General features: G+C 38.5%; 2 protein-coding genes across 3 annotated transcripts in view; one reads left to right on the top strand and one right to left on the bottom strand.

Annotated features, from left to right (window-relative positions):
* Positions 1-18,744, top strand: part of mrpl57 (mitochondrial ribosomal protein L57) — a 42,559-nt gene that overhangs the window by 10,422 nt on the left and 13,393 nt on the right. For both annotated transcript variants that reach the window (XM_061965818.2, XM_061965810.2), the window contains one exon: positions 11,365-11,476. The gene's annotated coding sequence lies outside the window, so the exon portion shown is untranslated. The remainder of the gene's footprint in view (positions 1-11,364; positions 11,477-18,744) is intronic.
* The window catches only part of LOC133609815 (cytochrome P450 3A40-like), a 29,064-nt gene that overhangs the window by 3,950 nt on the left and 6,370 nt on the right, over positions 1-18,744 (bottom strand). Inside the window, exons 4-10 of the mRNA XM_061965788.2 lie at positions 18,348-18,447; positions 14,283-14,396; positions 8,925-9,010; positions 8,690-8,832; positions 8,492-8,616; positions 3,521-3,605; positions 3,285-3,445 (exon numbers count right to left, since the gene is read on the bottom strand). Coding sequence (XP_061821772.2) covers positions 3,285-3,445; positions 3,521-3,605; positions 8,492-8,616; positions 8,690-8,832; positions 8,925-9,010; positions 14,283-14,396; positions 18,348-18,447 — 814 coding nt within the window. The remainder of the gene's footprint in view (positions 1-3,284; positions 3,446-3,520; positions 3,606-8,491; positions 8,617-8,689; positions 8,833-8,924; positions 9,011-14,282; positions 14,397-18,347; positions 18,448-18,744) is intronic.

Below are 18,744 nucleotides of genomic sequence, written 5' to 3'. Positions count from 1 at the left end.
GCACGAAAGAAAGGAATCTATAAGTGTTAAACATGCTTGTACAAACCCCGTTTCCATATGAGTTGGGAAATTGTGTTAGATGTAAATATAAACGGAATACAATGATTTTCAAATCATTTTCAACCCATATTCAGTTGAATATGCTACAAAGACAACATATTTGATGTTCAAACAGATAAAAAAAAAAATTTTTGGCAAATAATCATTAACTTTAGAATTTGATGCCAGCAACACGTGACAAAGAAGTTGGGAAAGGTGGCAATAAATACTGATAAAGTTGAGGAATGCTTATCAAACACTTATTTGGAACATCTCACAGGTGAACAGGCAAATTGGGAACAGGTGGGTGCCATGATTGGGTATAAAAGTAGATTCCATGAAATGCTCAGTCATTCACAAACAAGGATGGGGCGAGGGTCACCACTTCGTCAACAAATGCGTGAGCAAATTGTTGAACAGTTTAGAAAAACCTTTCTCAACCAGCTATTGCAAGGAATTTAGGAATTTTACCATCTACGGTCCGTAATATCATCAAAGGGTTCAGAGAATCTGGAGAAATCACTGCACGTAAGCAGCTAAGCCCGTGACCTTCGATCTCTCAGGCTGTACTGCATCAACAAACGACATCAGTGTGTAAAGGATATCACCACATGGGCTCAGGAACACTTCAGAAACCCACTGTCAGTAACTACAGTTGGTCGCTACATCTGTAAGTGCAAGTTAAAACTCTCCTATGCAAGTCGAAAACCGTTTATCAACAACACATTATGCTAATGTTAGCATGCTAATATTATAGATGTTAGCATACTTCCAAGATGGCCCAAAGTATAAAAAAAACATGAGTTTTAGGTTAAAACATACACAATTTGCGAAAAAGCTACAAAAAAACGTTAGCCTCCTAATATAAGAGATGTGAGCATACTTCCTAGATGGCGCCAAGTATCACAAAACATGATTTTTGGGTTTGAACATACACATTTTGCTAAAAAGTTAGCAAAAAACGTTAGCATGTTTCCAAGATGGCGCAAATTAACACAAAACATGATTTTTGGGTTTAAAGTTAAAGTTAAGTTAAAGTACCAATGATTGTCACACACACACTAGGTGTGGTGAAATTTCTCCTCTGCATTTGACCCATCCCCTTATTCACCCCCTGGGAGGTGAGGGGAGCAGTGGGCAGCAGCGGTGCCGCGCCCGGGAATCATTTTTGGTGATCTAACCCCCAATTCCAAGACACAAAATTAGTGTTAGCATGCTAACTTTCTCACTTGCTTGACAGCACAGAGTATCACAAACCAAAACGTACACGTTTTGCTACAAAGTTAGCATTAATTGTTGGCATATTTCCAAGGTGGCACCAAGTATCAAAATTAATGATTTTGAAGGTTTAACATTTCAAAACTAGCTAAAAAGCTATGCAAAGCACCTATCCACCTGTGCAGCATGCAAATGGGTGCAGGCCCCTAAATATGAAAATGTGCAAATGTATCCATGCTAACACCATACTTGCCAACCCTCCCGAATTTTCCGGGAGACTCCCAAAATTCAGCGCCTCTCCCGAAAACCTCCCGGGACAAATATTCTTCCCAGATTTTCGGCCGGAGCTGGAGGCCACGCCCCCTCCAGCACCATGCGGACCTGAGTGAGGACAGCCTTTTTTTTATGACGGGGGGACAACAGGGTGACAAGAACTAAATCATCCATACTAGAGATAAATTGTATTATTATGTTTATCTTACCTAAAAATAAATATATTTATTAATTAAAAAAAAAAATTAAATACATTTTTACTATATTTTGCTAAAAACATCACAATTAATTGTATTTTTATTTGTATTTTTTCTGACTCCTTATTACATTCAGCCATAGAATTATACATTAAAATAAACATATTGGAAATAATTAATTTTAAATGATCATATTAATTCATTTAAAATGACCATATTTAATTATTAAAATAATTGCTTGTTTATCAACAACTTTAGCATTTTATTCATTACATTTTGAAGCTCTCAGAAGCCAAGTTATGTTATATTCCTTAAGATTTATTTATGCAAGTTTGAAGTATCAATTATCTAAACACAGTTTTGTTTGCATATTTTCAGGATGTATATATATATATATATATATATATATATATATATATATATATATATATATATATATATATATGCATGTGTATATGTATATATATATATATACATACACACACAGGTAAAAGCCAGTAAATTAGAATATTTTGAAAAACTTGATTTATTTCAGTAATTGCATTCAAAAGGTGTAACTTGTACATTATATTTATTCATTGCACACAGACTGATGCATTCAAATGTTTATTTCATTTAATTTTGATGATTTGAAGTGGCAACAAATGAAAATCCAAAATTCCGTGTGTCACAAAATCTGCTGGTGTCGGTCCACTCTGTTTCCTGAGATCCAGGCTCAACGCAGCCGTCTACCAGCAAGTTTTAGAGCACTTCATGCTTCCTGCTGCTGACCTGCTCTATGGAGATGGAGATTTCAAGTTCCAACAGGACTTGGCGCCTGCACACAGCGCAAAATCTACCCGTGCCTGGTTTACGGACCATGGTATTTCTGTTCTAAATTGGCCCGCCAACTCCCCTGACCTTAGCCCCATAGAAAATCTGTGGGGTATTGTGAAAAGGAAGATGCAGAATGCCAGACCCAAAAACGCAGAAGAGTTGAAGGCCACTATCAGAGCAACCTGGGCTCTCATAACACCTGAGCAGTGCCAGAAACTCATCGACTCCATGCCACGCCGCATTAACGCAGTAATTGAGGCAAAAGGAGCTCCAACCAAGTATTGAGTATTGTACATACTCATATTTTTCATTTTCATACTTTTCAGTTGGCCAACATTTCTAAAAATCCCTTTTTTGTATTAGCCTTAAGTAATATTCTAATTTTGTGACACACGGAATTTTGGATTTTCATTTGTTGCCACTTCAAATCATCAAAATTAAATGAAATAAACATTTGAATGCATCAGTCTGTGTGCAATGAATAAATATAATGTACAAGTTACACCTTTTAAATGCAATTACTGAAATAAATCAAGTTTTTCAAAATATTCTAATTTACTGGCTTTTACCTGTATATATGTATGAAATACTTGACTTGGTGAATTCTAGCTGTCAATATACTCCTCCCCTCTTAACCACGCCCCGTCCCACCCCCGACCACGCCCCCCACCTCCCGAAATCAGAGGTCACAAGGTTGGCAAGTATGGCTAACACACAACAGCATGAGTGGTGATGGCGTACATCCGTGGGAACCTTGGCGTCGATCTCCTCCTGCAAGGCCTTCATGGCGTCAGGGTTGGTGACCAGGTTGTACAGCAGGAACGTGAGGGCTGCGGCGGTGGTCTCAAAGCCCCCAAAGATGAAAATTAAGGCTTGTGAGAGGATCTCCTCTTCCGTCAGGCCTGCGACGACAGAATGGATATGCACTATGCACTACGCAGGCGATAAAAGGTTTGGTGACTGTTGGGAAGTCCTACCTTTACTTGGCTGCTCCTGTTCGCTCTTTATGTCTGACGCCGGTATCTCATGTTGGATCATCACCTGCAGGAAGTCTTCACTGCTCTGCATGGAGGGAAACAAATGTCACACAACATTCGCATTAGAGACAGAAATGGCTGCAAACTTTAACCTATATAGTAACCACATTGCCGGTTGTTTAGGCTCACATGATTATGGCGACCGGTCAATTCAGTAGCTGATCATCAATGTGGTCGCCGTACTCTGCAGGTGTTTGCTCGTTCTACTTTAAAGGACTGAATTTTCTCATGGGTAAAATTCTGCTTCGTTCCATCTAAACTTTAATTCAGCGGTGAGTCAACATGTCCTTTGTTATAGTTTGAGTTCAGTTTAGCAGCATCGCGGCCGTGCCCATTCAAAAGCCCACAGATATAATTGGTACTTTAGCGTCACTTTAAGCGCGTTCATCCTTACATATTTACAGCCAGGTTTCTAAAACGACCATACTATTTAAGTTTTAATTGTAGCCAAACCTTTACCCCAAAGAGATAGTGTCTATATAATATAATTCTTGTCAAACATTTTGCACATTGATTGTGTTTTGTTTACTTTTTCAATTAAAGTCAAAGCGACATATCAATTTTAAAATTGGCTTCAACTTAAATTTTTATTTTTTATTTTTTTATTCAAACTTTTGACATTGTCATGCATACAGTGCAATCGCAAATAATTAGAGATGTCCGATAATGGCTTTTTTGCCGATATCCGATATTCCGATGTTGTCCAACTCTTAATTACCGATTCCGATATCAACCGATACCGATATATACAGTCGTGGAATTAACACATTATTATGCCTAATTTTGTTGTGATGCCCCGCTGGATGCATTAAACCAGTGTTTTTCAACCTTTTTTGAGCCAAGGCACATTTTTTGTGTTGAAAAAATGCGGAGGCACACCACTAGCAGAAATCACTAAAAAACAAAACTCAGTTAACAGTAAAAAGTTGTCGCAATTGTTGGATATGACTTTAAACCATAACCAAGCGTGCATCACTATAGCTCTTGTCTCAAAGTAGGTGTACTGTCACCACCTGTCACATCACGCTGACTTATTTGGAGTTTATTGCTGTTTTCTTGTGTGTAGTGTTTTAGTTCTTGTCTTGCGCTCCTATTTTGGTGGCTTTTTCTCTTTTTTTTTGGTATTTTCCTGTAGCAGTTTCATGTCTTCCTTTGAGCGATATTTCTCGCATCTACTTTGGTTTAGCAATCAAAGAATATTTCAGTTGTTTTTATCCTTCTTTGTGGGGACATTGTTGATTGTCATGTCATGTTCGGATGTACATTGTCTTTGCTCCACAGTAAGTCTTTGCTGTCGTCCAGCATTCTGTTTTTGTTTACTTTGTAAGCCAGTTTAGTTTTAGTTTCGTTCTGCATAGCCTTCCCTAAGCTTCAATGCCTTTTCTTAGGGGCACTCACCTTTTGTTTATTTTTGGTTTAAGCATTAGACACCTTTTTACCTGCACGCTGCCTCCCGCTGTTTCCGACATCTACACAGCAATTTGCTATCGGCTGCCACCTACTGGTATGGAAGAGTATAACGTGGTAAGTCTGTCAATCTCCAGACAGTACAGAAACTCAACAACAACACATCATTTGCAGACTATAATTACTGGTTTGCAAAAAATATTTTTAACCAAAATAGGTGAAACTAGATAATCTCCCACGGCACACCAGACTGTATCTCATGGCACAGTGGTTGAAAAACACTGCATTAAACAATGTAACAAGGTTTTCCCAAAATAAATCAACTCAAGTTATGGAAAAAAATGCCAACATGGCACTGCCATATTTATTATTGAAGTCACAAAGTGCATTATTTTTCTTAAAGGCCTACTGAAAACCACTACCACCGACCACGCAGTCTGATAGTTTATATATTAATGATGAAATCTTAACATTGCAACACATGCCAATACGGCTGGGTTAACTTATAAAGTGCAATTTTAAATTTCCTGCGAAACTTCCGGTTGAAAACGTCTAGGTATGATGACGTATGCGCGTGACGTCGATGGAAGTATTGGGACGCCATTGTATCCAATACAAAAAGCTCAGTTTTCATTGCAAAATTCCACAGTATTCTGGACATCTGTGTTGGTGAATCTTTTGCAATTTGTTTAATGAACAATGGAGACTGCAAAGAGGAAAGCTGTAGATGCGATCGGTGTATTAGCGTCTGGCTACAGCAACACAACCAGGAGGACTTTGACTTGGATAGCAGACGCGCTATCCGACGCTAGCCGCCGACCGCATCGATGATCGGGTGAAGTCCTTCGTCGCTCCGTCGATCGCTGGAACGCAGGTGAGCTTCGGTGTTGATGAGCAGATGAGGGTTGGCGTAGGTGGAGAGCTAATGTTTTTATCATAGCTCTGTCGAGGTCCGATGTTAGATTCAATGGCGTCGTTAGCAATAGCATTGTTAAGCTTCGCCAGGCTGGAAAGCATTAACCGTGTAGTTACAGGTCCATGGTTTAATAGTATTGTTGATTTTCTGTCTATCGTTCCAGTCAGGGGTTTATTTCTTTTGTTTCTATCTGCAGTTAAGCCCGATGCTATCACGTTAGCTCCGTAGCTAAAGTGCTTCACCGATGTATTGTCGTGGAGATAAAAGTCACTGTGAATGTCCATTTCGCCTTCTCGACTCTCATTTTCAAGAGGATATAGTATCCGAGGTGGTTTAAAATACAAATCCGTGATCCACAATAGAAAAAGGAGAGAGTGTGGAATCCAATGAGCCCTTGTACCTAAGTTACGGTCAGAGCGAAAAAAGATGCGTCCTGCACTGCACTCTAATCCTTCACTCTCACGTTCCTCATCCACTAATCTTTCATCCTGGCTCAAATTAATGGGGTAATCGTCGCTTTCTCGGTCCCAATCGCTCTCGCTGCTGGTGTAAACAATGGGGAAATGTGAGGAGACTTTCAACTTGTGACGTCACACTACTTCCGGTACAGGCAAGGCTTTTTTTTTATCGGCGACCAAAAGTTGCGAACTTTATCGTCGTTGTTCTATACTAAATCCTTTCAGCAAAAATATGGCAATATCGCGAAATGATCAAGTATGACACATAGAATGGATCTGCTATCCCCGTTTAAAAAAAAAAAAAAATGCATTTCAGTAGGCCTTTAACATGCCTCAAAACAGCAGCTTGGAATTTGGGACATGCTCTCCCTGAGAGAGCATGAGGAGGTTTTTACCTTGAAAATCATTTTTTACCTTGAAAATCATTTTTTACCTTAAAAAAAAATGCAGCACCTCTCAAGCTCCATCGGGTTGAAAGAGAAGCGTTGGTTTTCATCCAGGATGCATTCATCTTAATTGTAAACATTTGAATAGATTTTACGGTGAAAAACCCACAGCGTAACATTTTAGCGTTAAAAACAAAACAAAACTGTGGTACCGTTTTTCCATTTACAGTAATACACGGTAGAAGCCATTGTAGATTTTACTGTAAAATTCAGGCAACTGAATTGCCAGTTTTTCACCAAAAAATCTACAGATTTTTTTTTTGTGTACGTAAAAAGTAAAAATCTCTTGGCATTTGTGTTGAAATATCACTGGGCAAAACCTGATACATTTATATTCATATATATTTGCTGTTACAAACGGCCCTCTGAGGGTAGCCATAACTGCGATGTGGCCCTCAATGAAAACAAGTTTGACACCCTTTCCCTCGCGCAGTGGTTCTTAAACATTTTTCACCAACCCTCAGAAAAAACATGGCTCTCCAGGGACCCACATTAAAATACAGTAGCGTAGTGGGCCGAATAGTCATTAAACACAATGCAGAGATTTGTTATTTAATTTTTTTATATTAGTCCTGAGTTCCATCCCGGGCTCGGGATCTTTCTGTGTGGAGTTTGCATGTTCTACCCGTGACTGCGCGGGTTCCCTCCGGGTACTCCGGCATCCTCCCACCTCCAAAGACATGCACCTGGCGGTAGGTTGATTGGCAACACTAAATTGGCCCTAGTGTGTGAATGTGAGTGTTAATGTTGTCTGTCTGTCTGTGTTGGCCCTGCGATGAGGTGGCAACTTGTCCAGGGTGTACACCGCCTTCCGCCCGAATGCAGCTGAGATAGGCTCCAGCACCCCCCGCGACCCCAAAAGGGACAAGCGGTAGAAAATGGATGGATGGATGGAGTCCTGAGTTCCATCCCGGCTCGGGATCTTTCTGTGTGGGGTTTGCATGTTCTCCCCGTGACTGCGTGGGTTCCCTCCGGGTACCCAGGCTTCCTCCCACTTCCAAAAACATGCCTTTCGCCCAAATGTAGCTGAGATAGGCTACAGCACCCCCGCGACCCCGAAAGGGACAAGCGGTAGAAAATGGACAGATGGATGGATGGATATTAATATAATGGATCTATAATTAATATAACTGGATATCAAGAGGATGCAAGTGTTCGACTCTTACCTTGTATACTTCCGTGATGACCTCCTTAAAGTTTTATAATCAATCTCTGCAAATATCTCGCAGCTAAAATGTGCCAAACATGGATAACCGTGGAGAGATGTTTATTTTCTTTCCCATCATGCACTGTAATAGATTTAAATGGGTGTAATTTAGATTTTTTATGGTGTTTGGACATGTTTTTAATAATATCCACAAAGTTCAGTGACCATGTGTATTGACTTTCTGTGTTTGTTGCATTTTGTTTTTGCGCCATGATTAGGGAAGGTTGTTTGGATTGTGTCATATAGGTAAATGATATGCTAATTTCATTTGAACGCACAATTCATGGTCATTGACCTGATTTAACCATATTGTCCACCAGATGGCGGCAAATATGTACTTATCAGGCCGTCAGGTATTTAAAATTTATTTCAAAACACTCAGCATTGTGATTCCTTATTGAACTCATGACGTCTCACAGGCCACATTTAAGACGGTAGTTTGGACACCCCTGATATAAATAGGGAGGGAGAACTTACCGACTGGTCGTTTTGATGCTCGTCTTTAAACCTCTTAATGATGTTCAAGAAAAAGACCACATGGTGCTTGGGCACGAGGTCAAATTTCAACAGGTTGAGCAGATGTTGTGTGAAGGGAAAGAGCACTGGAAAGGAGATGAGAAAAAGCGAGATTGAGCTCATGGCCTTCCTCGTCGGACAGAACCGATGCATACGTACTCAGGACCATCATTTTCCAGAATTTGAAGTTGAGAATGCCTTTGAGATGAGTGACAATGATGCTGTCTGGGTTGTTTATGGAGTCGACCTCCACGCCGAAGGAGGCGCCGGTGATCACGTCCAAACTGTAGGACCCTACAAATCTACAGCGCCAAACACAAACAGCGGAAACTTTTTTTTTTTTCAAGAAAAAAACCAACAAACAAACAAAAAACGTTGATTGTTTTGTACACACTGTTTGATGTCAACCGCTTGGCTTAAGTCTTTTTTCCCGAGACTCTCCGCCAGTTGGTCCGCCAAGCGAGCGACGAGGGGAAAGACCTTGGATCAGAAAAAATAAATTGTGTTTTTTAATATCATTAGTAGTTACAGGCAAACCTGGGTTTTTGTACGCCTTACTTTTCGGTGAAAATGTTCGCCAAAATCTCTGTCAAGCGTCTCGGTTATCTTACAGCCAAACATTGCACCTATCAAACTACGGTATTTTCTGCGTGTAACCTAACCCAAACTATTATAATTCTCTATAAAATGTATACTTGAGAGCTGTAAAATTGATCGCTTTATTAATCTTCGAAATATCAAACATTTCAGTACTAAAATAACATGACGGAATAGTCGAGCGACAAAGTAAGCACTTTCTTCTTAAAATAACACAAAGTCAGGCTTTTTTTGTGATTACTGCGGCCTAAAAATGTCTGAATTTTCTGCAGATTTTTCAGAAAGCTGCAACAAAAGTTGCGATTTTTTTAAGGCTAATTGCTTTTAATAATATTGAATTAACTTGTGATTTTATGAATTTGTTGTCAATGCTTAAGTGTTCCTTGTAAACTTAACCTCAAAAACCACAAATTGAAAATTACAGTACTCGTTTTATACCGCTCAGACTTAAAAGTAGACAGTAGATGGCAGCAAAAGCACATACTCGGAGCTCATTGTCAAATTATTGTGCTGTTTTAAATAACTTTACTGTAAGCAGCTACTTTTTTCCTCCGCTTTGAACCATGCTGCCCTTTGAAAGGGTACGGCTAATTTATGGATTTTTATTCGCTGATTAATAAAAATATATATATATTTTTTTTTAAAGCAAAGAAACTGAAAATGTGTGATAGTGATATTGTTTAGACTTTAGCGCGACCTTTTGGACGAGTTTGCTCTCTGTAAGTGCTGCCTTTCTGTTTAGACTGAGCTTTCAGCCGGAAGTATAAGTGCCATTCCATCCTCTTGTCGTCCATAGCGTTTCTACTCTTATGTATCATTCATTCATCACTACAAGCAACGTTTGTAAGTTTTACAATGTGACTAAAACAATTTTTACTTACTAAACCAGGGGTCGGCAACCCGCGGCTCCGGAGCCGCATGCGGCTCTTTGATCACTCTGATGCGGCTCAGCAGTTTACTTGCTGAACTCCCCGATTTTCCCGTGAGACTTCCGGATTTCAGTTTCTCTCGCAGAAAACTCCCCCGGGATTAATATTCACCGATTTTCACCCTTACAGCTTTAATAAGGGCGTACCATGATGGTACAACATTTGGCGCCTTCTACAATCAATTTATATTAACAGCGTGCTAGCCCAACACTGGTTATACAATATACATCTTCTGCTTCCACACGTACGTGACAGCAAGGCATACTTGGTCAACAGCCACACAGGTTACACTGACGGTGACCATATAAAACAACTTTAACACTCTTACTAATAATGCGCCACACTTTGAACCAAAACCAAACAAGAATGACAAACACTTTTCGGGAGAACATCTGCACCTTAACACAACATAAACACAACAGAACAAACACCCAGAATCCCATGCAGCCCTGACTCTTCCGGGCTGTATTATACACCCATGCTACCACCAAACCCCGCCCCCACCCCAACCCTGCTCCCTCACACATCAACCCCCCCTCCTCTGTGCGTCGGTTGAGGTGGGCAGGGTTTGGTAGCGGGGGTGTATAATGTATCCCGGAAGAGTTAGGGCTGCATGGGATTCTGGGTATTTGTCCTGTTGTGTTTATGTTGTGTTAAGGTGCAGATGTTCTCCCGAAATGTGTTTGTCATTCTTGTTTGGTGTGGGTTCACAGTGTGGCGCATTATTAGTAAGAGTGTTAAAAAAAATGTTATACCGCCACCGTCAGTGTAACCTGTGTGGTTGTTGACCACGTATGCGTTGCTGTCACCTACGTGAGCAAGCACAAGCCACTTACAACGTGAGGCTGATCAGGCACGCTGTTTATGGTGGGTGCTATATTCTGTATCAACACGGCACGCATGACGCTGACAAGCGCCATTCAGTTAAAACCCGTGTGCCGCACCAGCTTTCAAATCCCATATAAAGGTGTGGGCAGCGTATGAGACCCCTGGTTTATACATAGCACAAAGCAAAAAAAAACTTTGTATACAGTGTTATTTCATTTAAAATTTCATAAAGTTTTTGCGGCTCCCATAGTTTTCTATAATTTGTGAAACTGGTCAAAATGGCTCTTTGACTGATAAAGGTTGCCAACCCCTGTACTAAACCATCCCATGTGTGATGGCCAGGAGTGTTTTCATGCATTTTGTACTGGCTATCGTAATGTAATGAAGCTAGCGTCATTAGCATTACCTAATATGCTAACACGTTTACGAGTGTTTATGTTAATATTAACTTATAATGGCATTCTTTTTGTATTGTTTCAGTTTCGTAAATTCACCAAAACGTCACCGTGGAGTTATTGACGATGACGAGGACTTCTCTTTTGTTTGAAAAGCCGTTTTACTGCAGTACAGACACTGTTTGGAAACAATTCAGGTATGTAAATAAACATTTACATAATCTTTCGTATCAGTATATACAGTATACTGGCCATTCTTCCACTGCGTGGCGCAGTGGAAGAATGGCCGTGCGCGACCCGAGGGTCCCTGGTTCAATCCCCACCTAGTACCAACCTCGTCATGTCCGTTGTGTCCTGAGCAAGACACTTCACCCTTGCTCCTGATGGGTGCTGGTTAGCGCCTTGCATGGCAGCTCCCTCCATCAGTGTGTGAATGTGTGTGTGAATGGGTAAATGTGGAAGTAGTGTCAAAGCGCTTTGAGTACCTTGAAGGTAGAAAAGCGCTATACAAGTACAACCCATTTATCATTATCATTTATTTATCTGCGGCTAACTACATTTTCTTCGAAAACATTTTTTGTGCGGTTAATATACTGGTGTGCTCTATACTCCAAAAAAATAGGTTAGTACAAATTGTAGTAATTATAACTATAGAAAGAAACACCACCAAAGGCTTCCTTAGTGTTTGCTCTGTCATAAACAAGTTGCAGACATTCTCTGTGTATGTTTTACACTTGAAAAGTGTTTTTCCATCTTAAACATTAATTTATGTTCCAACACATTTATCCCTGCACATGTAGAATATTTGACTGTTGAGAGCGATCTATAGCGTTACTATTTGTTGATAAATGAGAGACAATGAAGGGTTATCATCACAGTTCATTGTCTCTAACATGTAAATGCTGCCTCTTTGCTCCGTCAGCATTGCAAATGAAAATATGTTCTTATTGACTTACCCTGGATTAATAAAGGTTAAATGAATATATAAAAGCATGTAAACTAGGAAGACAGGATGCTGGCGTGTTGCAAGTTGTTAATACACTACGTTACCCAGAAGACTTAGCGCTATAGGCAAGAACAGGAAGTAGGTCTGAGCCACGTGGTGTGACGACAGTTGTGCCATTTGAGCAATAAGCAGCGGCTATATTGTTACACCTTGTTGTTCCTGCTTAGTCTACACAAGAAACAAACATAAGTTTTGATGAAACGGTTGACGTAAGTTGAGAGACAAATTCGATGGCGAAAATGATGCGGATTGGCTAAAACGTACGAGGAAGTTGCGGTCATTGGGCAAAGTTGCGAGAGAAAAGGTGTTTCATAAACACAGTCAGCGCATATATACTGCCTTATTTTTTGAGTCTCTTTGCTCATGCAAAATTAAAAACAATTAACATTAATTAAAAATGAATATTTAATCAAATACAATATTAATATTAAATTAGAAATAATCCACAGCTATGCTGTGATTAAGCATAATTTGTTTTTTTAATTCATTTTTGACAGTCCTTGTAATTTAAATGTTGTGTGTGTCTAGAACAGATTAATTAGATTTACTAAAAAAAAAAAAAGATGTATTTTTAATATTTATTATATATAATTAATAATTAATCAAATTAAATAAAAGTAATATGATTCATCTTTTTTTTTTAATTATTGCTACAGTTTTTGTACGATGTAGTTTTGACAGTCGTCGTAATTTTACATTTTAAGCTGTCTGGAACAGATTAATTAGATTTACTTTGGTAAAATAGATGTATTTTTAATCATTATTATGTATAATTAATAATTAATCAAATTAAATAAAAGTAATTTGATTAATCATAATTTATTTTTGCTACAGCTTTTGTAGTTTTGACAATTTTTGGGTGTCTGGAACAGATGAATTAGATTTACTTTTTAAAAATAGATGTATTTTTAATAATTATTATATATAATCAATAATTAATCAAATAAAAGCAATATATTTGCTGGATAGTGTGTACCACGGGGCACTGAGATTCATCACCAACTGCGCTCCCCTTACTCACCATTGTGTGTTATACTCAATGGTTAACTGGACATCTTTATGTGCTCGACGCCTCAATCATTGGTATGTTTTCATCTACAAAACCATTCTGGGTATCACTCCATCTTATCTGTCTTGTCTTTTAACAAAGAAACAAGGAAGTCACAATCTTCGTTCAATGAATGTTCTGCAATTTGTCGTCCCCAAAGTAAGAACTGAACTGGGCAAGAAAGCATTTAGGTTTTCAGCACCGAAGGCTTGGAATAACCTACAATCGAACATTAAACTTCAAACCCTAGTTACGTTGAATGAGTTTAAAGCTTCTGTGAAAGGATTGCAGTCTACCTTGTCTGTATGCACATGTGTCATGTGAGCAAGTTTTAATGTTGTAAATGTGATGTTTTATGTATTTGTTTACTGTTTTTAATGTAACCTTGCTGCTGCCCTCTTGGCCAGGTCTCCCTTGGAAAAGAGATCTTTGATCTCAATGGGATTTTACCTGGTTAAATAAAGGCTAATAAATAAATAAAATATTTAATCATAATTTATTTTTCTAAGTGCTACAGTTTTTGTACAACGTAGTTTTGACAGTCGTCGTAATTTTACATTTTTGGGTGTCTGTAACAGATACATTTTATTTACTTTTTAAAAAATGTATGTAATACATTTTTAATAATGATTATATTTTTTAATTAATAATTAATCAAATGAAATAATAAAAGTAATATAATGAATCAATTAATTGTTTTAATTGCTATTGTGCATTTGAACAATGTAGTTTTGCTCAGGCTTTTTGCAACAAATTACTAACAAAAACCGAGGTTTGACTGTGGTGTATTAATGTAGACACTTAAATAAGCTTTGAAAAAAGAAAACATGCACTCTTATCCAGATCTACACAAATGTTTAAACTCCCCATGTCCCTCCTTGGTGGAGGTATCGACTGGTGTCTCATGATAGGTCAAACATTTGGACGGCCATAGCGGCGCCACGCTCACCTGCTTCAGTCTGCCGCTGGTGAAGCACGGCGACAAGGAGCTGCGGATTCTTTTCCACTTTTCGTCCTTGACGTTGGTGATGGCCTCACTCAAAGTTCCCAACACCAAGTTGTCCTGCGGGACATTTTAGCAAGTATTTTAGGATATCTTGACAAAGGACATAACTATAAAACCTGAACTAGGACATACTTATAAGTAGTCAGTGGTGATGTGCGATACCACTTATTTTCTTTCCGATTCGATACCGGATAAAATTCAGGCTGATACCGGCGATACCGATACTGTACTTTGTGCAAATATACTGTACCTAGTGTGTCTGCAAACATTTAAAAAGTTGTGTATTTCAAATAATAGCATCTCATATCAGAACAAATACAAACTACAGAGTTATTTATTTATTTTAAACTCTGAAGTATGAGGTAGTGGGGTAGAGGGGTGAATAACAATATAGCCAAGCTAATACAACAGAAAACACATACAAAGATCATACAAAGTAGACAAAAATGGTGTTTCAAACCATAAAAAAATTAAATAAGTAAAAATAATAAAAGCATTAAAATAATTAATAAGAGCTATTAGAATTAAAAAGAAAAAAACTGTAAAAATGTAAAAAATAAAAAAAAAAGCAAAAATTCAGAAAGTGAAGAGAAGAAGCGGAAATGTTTAAACTAATAATTAACAATAATATACTAAGTCATCAATAACATTAAGGAAGAAGGACAATAATTCAAAAGCAGGAACATCTATCCTCAACAAAACTTCTGGAGCTTCTGTTTCTTCATGCTGTTAACTATCTGTGCAGCTGCACACCCTGGAAACGAGTAGCGAAGGCAGAATAATTAATTAATTGACATTGCCGTGTGAAAGCTGATGTGTTGACTTTGCAACTACGTAGACAGTCTCACAGCAATATAACCTGCAGAGGCACTTTTTGGCGAAACCTCCACATTTCGATGTCCGGCCCCTGTAGTAGTTAAATAGCCCTAATCTAAACGGTAGTAGTTCAATTATACACACACCAGGTACAGAAATAAAATTTTGTACTCACATTCTATTATGTCCTATTTTTTTATTGTTTTATTTTTTTTTTATCCATATTTTTTTTTTTGCTTATTTGTGTATTTGTTTTTCTATATTGTTAAAATGCTACACATTTTTTAGGCGAGGGAAAATTCAAACTAGTGATGTCACTGTCAAAGCATGGCAATATGGTACCGCCTTATGGAATGTTTACAATAAAACTTTGAAAAGACAACCAAAAATTATATTATATCCAATATTTCAAAAATAATTCTCACCAATAGAGTCATTAATTTTTTCTGACCTACATCTTGTCATATAACTAATACCAGTGGTTGTTTACTTGATTTAAAAAACAGTTAAAAAACCAACTATAATAACGAGTCAGTCTTTTGAGCGGCTCTTTAAAAGGAACGGCTCCTCAAGATCCAACTCTTCAAATATATCCATAAATACCGTCTCTACAAATAACCTTACCACAAATAAATAAATACATACATACGACGTACATGCGTACATACATACATATACATATATATATATACACACATATACAGTATATGTAAAGGGACAAGCGGTAGAAAATCGATGGATATATATACAGTATATATATATATATATATATATATATATATATATATATATATATATATATATATATATATATATATAGTTTACATAATGTCATAGCTGTCTTGAGTTTCCAATCATTTCTACAACTCTTATTTTTTTGTGATCGAGTGATTGGAGCACATACTTGTTGGTCACAAAAAACATTCATGAAGTTTGTTTCTTTTATGACTTTATTATGGGTCTTCTGAAAATGTGACCAAATCTGCTTGGTCAAAAGTATACATACAGCAATGTTAATATTTGGTTACATGTCCCTTGGCAAGTTTCACTGCAATAAAGCGCTTTTGGTAGCCATCCACAAGCTTCTGGCAAGCTTTTGGTTGAATTTCTGACTACTTCTCTTGACAAAATTGGTGTAGTTCAGCTAAATTTGTTGGTTTTCTGACATGGACTTGTTTCTTCAGCATTGTCCACATGTTCTCAATGGGAATAAAGGCCTCACCTTTTCTCCTCCAAATATATTGCTGGGAATTGTAGCCAAACAGCTCATGTTTTGTTTAATCTGACCACAGAACTTTCATCCAGAAGGTCTTATCTTTGTCCATGTGATCAGCAGCAAACTTTAGACGAGCCTTAAGGTGTCACTTCTGGAGCAAAGGCTTCCTTCTTGCATGGTAGCCTCTCAGTCCATTGCGATTCAAAACACGCTTGACTGTGAACACCGACACATGTGTTCCAGCAGCTTACAATTCATTGCAGACCTGATTTTTGGTGGGTCTCGGGTTGACTCTTGATCATCCTGACCAATTTTCTCTTAGCAGCAGGTGATAGCTTGCGTTTTCTTCCTGATCGTGGCAGTGACGAAACTGTGCCATGCACTTTATACTTACGAACAATTGTCTGCACAGTTTCTCTTGGGACCTTAAGCTGCTTTGAAATGGCTCCAAGTGACTTTCCTGACTTGTTTATTAAGTCAATGATTTGTTTTTTCAGATCTGTGCTGAGTTCCTTTGACTTTCCCATTGTCGCGTTTGTAACCGAGTCTAATGACTGCATCACATGAGCGCTATTTAAATGGGCTCAAAAAAGTCAACAGGTGTCGTCAATCATAATCACTCACATGAAGTTAAGAGGCTGTGCCATGAAGCTAATTTGATTTGATTGTAACTTTTCTACATTACCAAAATTGATAATGTATGTTGCTGTATGTATACTTTTGACCCCGCAGATTTGGTCACATTTTCAGTAGACCCCTAATAAATTCATAAAAGAACCAAACTTCATGAATGTTTTTTGTGACAAACAAGTATGTGCTACAATCACTCTATCACAAAAATATAAGAGTTGTAGAAATTATTGGAAACTCAAGACAGCCATGACATTACGTCCTTCACAAATGTATGTGAACTTTTGACCACGACTGTATATATTACTGTTGAGTTCTTCAGGAATTGGTCAGAAAAACATTAGCTTGCCTACATAAAGTTGCTCTTCAGCCAACACAATTAGTAATGTAACTTTAGCAACTATTTACGAAAAAGATGCCAAAAGAGCATGGGTTCCCAGCATGCTTTGCGGGGGGGTTGCAAAAAGTTGCTCGATTTACGCAATTCTTTATTATGCTCCACGAGTAGTTGTCCCATGCGTATAGGGACGTAACTAAACTACACTCTGGTGTACAAGTTCGATACCCCTGATTTAGGAGCAAAGTGAGCTTGACTTCCTGATCAGAAAAAAATGCATAATATGCTGCATGTAGTACTGCCTCTTTAAACTCAAGAAGATTTAAAGCGTTGAAAGGGCCCTCGGGATTCACGCTATTTGGCGGGCTTGCGTTCAGTCCTTCCCAAAGCCCGATACACCATAAAAAATTCCAGGAAGATAGGAGAATGTGGAAGGAAGTTACGACTGTTATAATTTTCCACCACAAGGGGGCGATATTGGTGTCAATATCAATGTGTAGTCATGATCAGACCAAACCTAAAAGCCGCCTGCAGATAAGTTTGGAAGGAGATCTGATCATCAGGGGCGCCGCTAGGGATTTTGGGCCCCATGAAAAGAATCTTTACAGGGCCCCCAACACAGTGTCATTATATTTTCTGTATTATAATTTCATCATCATTAGGGGCCTCTCTGGGCCCCCCTCCATCATGGGCCCCTAGAATCCGTCTCCTTTACCCCCCCTTTTCGGTGCCCCTGCTGATCATGTCAAGTGCAGAAGTGAGTTTGATGGTCGATTGAACAATTTTCCCTGTCAGGCTCCGCCCACTACAAATAGGTACTGACCAATCTAGCACTTCAGGGTGTCATCATGCACACTACCTGCAATTATCTTGCTACTTACTCAGTTGTGTTATAATAATGACTCTGCTGACTCCTTTTTTTTAGTGGACAGTAAGTCTACACAGCTAAACGAGATGTACACTGACTACTTTAAAGTAAAATATGGGACTAACGGCATTGCTCTCTCACCCTGCGGTTGGTGAAGGCGGTGTAGCATTCCTTCACCAGCACAGCTTTTATGATCTCAGGATCCGCCACCATTATCATCGGGACTCTGCCATCAAACATCCTGTATGGGGAAAAAACACAAATGCAACCTAAACCGGCAACATAATGATAACTTAAGGACTCAAGACTCTTTGGTGTTACCGTTTACGATGCTTAACTTCTTACACTCAAAAGTTGCGTGACAGTTACTTTCACTTTCAAAACGGACAAAATAAACAGTGTTGGTGCTCATCTGGGACGCCACCGCCTTTGCATGACGTCATCAAAGTTCAAATGTGCTTGTTTTAGTGTTGTTACATTTTTAATTAGACTCTGGTTAACTTCTTTTTACACTTTACTTTGAAAACTGAAAATAAAC

The sequence above is a fragment of the Nerophis lumbriciformis genome, linkage group LG02 (genome assembly GCF_033978685.3).
Source record: "Nerophis lumbriciformis linkage group LG02, RoL_Nlum_v2.1, whole genome shotgun sequence".
NCBI lineage: Eukaryota > Metazoa > Chordata > Actinopteri > Syngnathiformes > Syngnathidae > Nerophis > Nerophis lumbriciformis.
The sequence above is the reverse complement of the archived record's forward strand: the minus strand, read 5'-3'. Positions and strand labels throughout refer to the sequence as shown.